Below are 6,250 nucleotides of genomic sequence, written 5' to 3' on the forward strand. Positions count from 1 at the left end.
TCAATAATAGTGATACACAAGTGCCTTTAATGAAAATTCTTCATTTTCTTTTAAAAAAAATAAAATAAAATAATAGTTACACGCAATTATATAAAAAATTATTATAATTTGATTATTATTATCATTTTAATTGATAAATAAATATTAATATTACTATTTTTAATTTTTAATTATCATATATAAAATTAGAGCAACTTTATATATAAATTTAGACCAGTTTCAAAGTTGCTCTAAATTTAGAGCAACTTTAATGCAACATCACAATTTGCTATTCTAATTTTTTTTTTATTAGTATTTTTAATTTTTAATTATTTTTTTATATATAAATATAATATTATTTTTCATTTAAAATGAATAATGTCTTTAAATTGTGTTTATTGGATCACATCTAATATTTTTAAGCCCATCTAAATCCGATCCAATTATATATTGGATGTTAGATTTTGAGGAAATTACACTCTATACCCTTTTTATATTATCCTTTTTTATTTTTACTCTCTTTTTTAAAGTTATCATTTTTACCTCTTTTTTTAAACATTGTACCAATTTTGCCCCTGTCACTTCAAGATACTCTCCATGTGACTCTCTTATGTCAGGGTATTTTGGGTACAACACATATAAAAAGAGGTATGTTTCAAATAAATATAAACTTAGAGGTAAATTTGGTTAATTGATTAATAAAAGAGGCATTTTTCAACTTACCCCTTAGATTTTACCATCTGATCCGATCCAATTGATTTCAACCATCCAATCGATCCATTGGATATATTTCATATACATTTATTGGTTCAATTGAATTTATTCAATATTTTAGACTAGTATTTTTGGATCGGATCGGATCCATCCAATATTTCAGGTCCAATATGTACTGGATTAGACTGGATCCATGCAATTCAAGAAAAAAAGAGTAAAATTTTAATGTATACAATTATAAAATCTAATTACTCATCAAAATTAAATAAAAATACTAATTAATTTAATTGGATGTTGGATGTATTGGATATTTAGACAATCTATCCAACATCCGTTCCGATCCAATTGGATATTCAAAAATAACATACAATCCGATCCGATCATAATTGGATATCTAATATTTGGCGGTCGGTTGTGATTGGATCGGTCAGTTGTGATTGGATTAGATCGATTTATGCACACTCCTAATTTTACATGTATTAATTAAATTTAAATAACAAATTTATTATGTACTAAATAAGGATAAATGATATGTATTAAAAATACTTGGTGGGACAGGAACATTACACTAATTTGGAGACAGATTTTCTTTCAGAGAAGTAATAAATGTAGTGTAAAAGTTTAATGAGAAATGTTAAAGGGCACCAGTGGTGTCTAACACCATCCTATGTGTTAATATCGCTATTGGTCTAATTAAGTATCGGGTCCCATATAATTTAATATAATAACTTTTAGGGAGTATCGCTAGCCAATCACAATACGACATGTCGAGAAGGTGCTAGACACTACTGATGTCTAATAACAATGGTCAAGTTTAATATAATTAAAAAAAAAAGAATTTTATATTATATTTTGAAAGATATAAACGTATTAAATTCTACTAAAGAACCTAATATATTTATATATATATTTTTTTTGAATGAAGAGCACCTAATATTCTTGTCAATCACTTTCTTTTAAAGTCATTCAATTTCAACTGAGTTTGTCTACTTAAATAATAATAAATTAATAAACTTTATATTCTTTGAAAATTTACATCACACTTAACTTATATGAAAGACTTATCTTAAATGTAGGGATATACAATAAAATATATAAAATATTTACATACTTTTTTTAGCTAAATCCTACTATGAGATAAGGATTAAAGGGTATTTGAATCCTTCCATAAATTCTCTTTTAGCCATTTAAAGAAAAATGTATAAGGTTTTCTTTATTTTTACACTTCAAAATAATTTTTTTTTGCATTTTTACGAATTCCAAATTAAATATTTTATTGCAACTAGCATTGCAACTTAAATTGCAACAAAAAATAGTACAGAAATCCCTATTGTAACTAGCGCTGCAACCACTTTAAAAACTCAAATTGTAAATTTTAAAAAAAAGTTAAAAAAATAATATATAAGGTAATTCCCTAAATGTGTAACACTTTAGCTTTGTTTCTGTTATCATGTTTGCATAAAAAAAATAAAAATGATAAACATAGAATAAATAGATAAATATTTTGCTTAATTGAACATATTCTAGTAATTTTATAAAAATGTTAGAAAAAATCATTAGTGAAAACTAAAAAGATATAAATGGTGTTTGGTAACATTTATATTTTTAAATTTTTAATCACAAATATAAAAATAAAAATATGTTTTATAACCATTTTTGCTTTAAATTTTAAAAACAAAAATAAAAGTATGTTCTATAAATTTTATTTTCATTTTATTTATTGATTTTATTTAAGTCGAGTCCGAAGTCGGAACCGGGGGCAGGTCCGGGGCCAAATCCTAATTCAGTTTCTAATGTCTAAGTTGGGGTCGGTGTTCAAAATATTAATTAGAAAAAATTGTTTAAAAAAATTTTGAAAGTATTTTTTTTTTATTTTTTTTAAAATTTAGATTCTTAATTAAAAATTAAAAAGTAAAAACGATTTTATAGAACTTGATTTTAAAAAATATTTTAACTTTTTAATTTTAACAATAAAAAACTAATAGAAAAATATTATCAAACGCACCCCTAATTAAAATGTAATTAATGAAGAAGAGGAAATAATCTTGTGCAAGAAAAATAAAAAAAGAACTATGTGACATTATTTAACATCCTAAGTACAACAAGTTCTAAAAACAATACTTTCACTCATCATCATATGCTACAAAAAGGGGATGATTGTTTGATTGTTTTCTTTTTTATATGACTTTACATACAATCTATTTACAAAATGTACAAATCTTATTATATAACATTCTTCTTTTCCTTTCTTTAATCTCTTCTCTAGTTTGAGTTTGAGCATAACAAAGTTCCCAAATGGCGTCTCATGTCGCGGCCTGTGTTAGCAAATTTGATGGTTGCAACAGCCTCGATAGCCTTTGATGGACTTTTAAGCTCATTTCCCATGTAAAGCTTTGATTGAGTTCTCACCGTGGTGCGAATTAGGATATCGGTTGAGAACAAGGCATCCTAATAGGCGAGAACACCACGGTGAGTCTTGCGTGATCAGAGAGCGAATAGTCATCTGGCCACTTTCCTTTCTCAACTTCAGAAGGAAAGAGAACTGCATTTTTTACACTAAAACCAATTGTTTGTTGTTGCTTACTATCTTTCACACCATCCTTTTCAACAACTTCTTCGATATATTCATCGCGTTGCTCAGATGCTGCAGGGTTCCAAATCCGTTGCTGCAATGACATAATAATTTGACAACATAAGTACTTATTGTTTCTTGTATAGTTCTTCTAAGGACGCGTTTGGTTGGGAGTAATAAAATAGAAATGGAACGGTCTTTCTTCCTATTTTAAAACAGAAGAACTATTCAACCAAACAAATGAATTGAATGAAAATTGATTCCTTTCTATTCCACTACCTGCAACCGAACACACCCTTTTTAAGATTAAGCTCGGTTGAGAAGATGGTTTTTACCTGAAATTCTTTAAAGTCAATAACTCCATTGCCATCTATATCAACTAAATCCCACAAATCCTTTGTCTCTTCATCACTTAGTCCATAGCAATGGCCAATCAAATTTAGCTGCAGGAGAAAACACAAACAAAACTTGTCATATGTTTGAAAGTCACTATGTAATTACTAAGTCATATAATTATTAAGGTAGTAATTATACTAAAAATTTTGAGAGAGTAATTAGGAGCCCTCAATTACTTGCAGTTATACTGTTATTATGTAATTACATGGTCAGATAAACATACTAAACTGTATAAATACCTCTAATTACACCTAAATCCAATTTCACCGTGACTTTCCAAACACACTCTGAAGATTATAATGTAATTGAATTTGATCAAAGATCAAACCTGTCTTAGTGCTTCACAAAAACCAGCATAGTTTATGCAATCACTGTTGATATCAGCCTTAAGAAAGGAAAATGCATCATGTTCTGTCATTGAAGCTCTTCTTAAAAGATACTGAAACCATTAAAGACATAACAAAAGATAGTTATTTCACTTCAAGAAAAATCTCAAACACACAAAATGAAAAACAGAATGAAAGGCCAAAAAAACTGACCTTAAACATGCCAAATACTGCTTCAGTCCAACTTGTTCTAAGGAATTTTCGATAGCTATTCGGGTTAAGAAGCCAAATGAAATCAACACCGCATATGTTGCCACGATGGTTGCGATGGCTAACCCACTAAGACAAGAAATTTGAAGAGAAAATTGAGCAAGAAAATCCCCATCAAGAATACAAAATAAAAAACTCTTTTTTGAGTGAAATTCATGAAACTATGGTACCTTGTGCGCGTCTGCATCGTCGTACTGATGCGCGGTATCATAAGAAGAAACGAAGCCAAGAGACCTAAGGAACTTGTAAACATGTCCTCTTTTGCTTCCATTCCAATCACTAGAAAAAACATAACATAGAATAGCATTGCAATAGAGAAGTTAGGAGTGAGTTGTGTTCAAAATCTTTGGTATGAACAAAGTGTTATAAATTACCCGCAAAGTATAATTGGCATGGAATTTAGATTGTTCTCCTTCTGATATGATTCAACACATTGCAGGATTTTGTAGACCTGTTCATTCAAGAACAAAGACACATAATTGGTAAAAAAATTAGAACTTTGAAATAATGTTTTCTAAAGTGACCCTTTAAACAAGGTGTTAGTATTCTTATTAGGAAAGTTATTGGATCTAACTCAACCTAACAAAACCGACTTGTTAAGGGTTTTCGAGTAGTTATAAACCACTAACTAATCCCATACTTAAAAGAACAAAGAATCAAAAGTGGATTCATTACCTGATGTAATCTAACAAGACACAAGCTTGAATCATGAGGGAATAGCAAGTGAGTATTGACAATGAGAATCTCTTGGTTGGTGATGGGATCATTATTTCGACATTGTGAAATTGGTGAAGCTAATTCAACATGTAACAATTGAGCAACTCTATCTCCACAATCATTGAAATGCAATTCTCTACTGTTAAGTACTCTGAAGAAATCCTTATGAACAGCAGTGAGTAACCCTATTAAGAGAAATGAACAAAAATACACAAAATTTAGCAAAATCAAAAGCCAATATTTGTAGAAAGAAAAAATAACAAAAACCCAGAAATGGGAAAACAGAATTATTCAAAAATAGAAAAAAAAAAAAATCCAAACTTTACAAGAAAAATAGCATGTTGATGTTGTTTTTCTTAAAATAAAGTTTGATTTTTTAAGAAAGGTTCATATTAATATTAATGTGGGAATGAAAAGATTTTGAATTGAAAAACAAAAAGGGGAATATAATTAAGAGAGCATATATACATAAAACTATATATATATATATATATATATATACCATCACCACGATTGTTTGTACGGCCAAGTTTGAAACTCATGTAACCAGCAGCACCAAGTCTCTTCTCATAAACATCAACAAGTTCTTCATTTCCAACCCAAAACTCCTAATAAAATAAACCAAACAAAAAAGTTAGAAACTTTTTCATAAAAAAAAAATGATAAATTTAGACATAAAGAAAGGATTTTTATTTTCATATAATTAAACCTGAAGACAAATGATTGAAGATCTTTCATATAACAACCAATCTAAAATGCTTTGATTTCTAGTCATCCAAAATGCTCTGTAATCACTTTCACGGCAACTTGGGTCCTGGTTAAGAAAAAACAAAAAAACAAAAGATTGGATTTTTAATATGTTTTTGTGTTTTTTAAGAATAAACAACATAAACCCATTTGAAGAAAATGGTAAAGATTGAAACTTTAATTGACAAACCTCATGATTGAGACGTTTGTAGATAGGAGCAAGTATGTTAAAAGTTGTACATGTAATACAAGGTTGTTGAAGGTGTTGTTGGTCTCTAATGGCAGATGAGATTGCATAGCTTCCTATTCTTGATATTCTTCCTTTCATCTTTCTCTTCCTCTCTTTTTTCATTTCTCAAAAAAAAAAAAAAAAACCAACACTCCAATCTCTACTTTTTATATATAAATAATTTAAAAAAAAAAAAACAGAACAAAACAAAACACAACTTGAAAGATTTCCACAAGCCCCAAGTTGATTTATTATTATTATTTTTTTTAAAAAAAAAAAAAAATTGCCAAAAAACTATCC

At 28.2% G+C, this 6,250-nt stretch overlaps 1 protein-coding gene across 1 annotated transcript; it reads right to left on the bottom strand.

Annotated features, from left to right (window-relative positions):
• Positions 1–2,799: 2,799 nt before the first annotated feature.
• Positions 2,800–6,250, bottom strand: LOC115715589 (uncharacterized calcium-binding protein At1g02270). The gene is made up of 10 exons (XM_030644229.2): positions 5,912–6,250; positions 5,684–5,788; positions 5,477–5,582; positions 4,933–5,159; positions 4,632–4,708; positions 4,428–4,536; positions 4,201–4,326; positions 3,990–4,100; positions 3,601–3,708; positions 2,800–3,359 (listed from the first exon to the last, which is right to left on the bottom strand). The coding sequence occupies exons 1-10, from the start codon at positions 6,071–6,073 to the stop codon at positions 3,114–3,116; spliced, it is 1,377 nt and encodes a 458-aa protein (XP_030500089.2). The 5' UTR covers positions 6,074–6,250; the 3' UTR covers positions 2,800–3,113.

Source organism: Cannabis sativa, chromosome 5 (assembly GCF_029168945.1).
Source record: "Cannabis sativa cultivar Pink pepper isolate KNU-18-1 chromosome 5, ASM2916894v1, whole genome shotgun sequence".
Classification (NCBI taxonomy): domain Eukaryota; kingdom Viridiplantae; phylum Streptophyta; class Magnoliopsida; order Rosales; family Cannabaceae; genus Cannabis; species Cannabis sativa.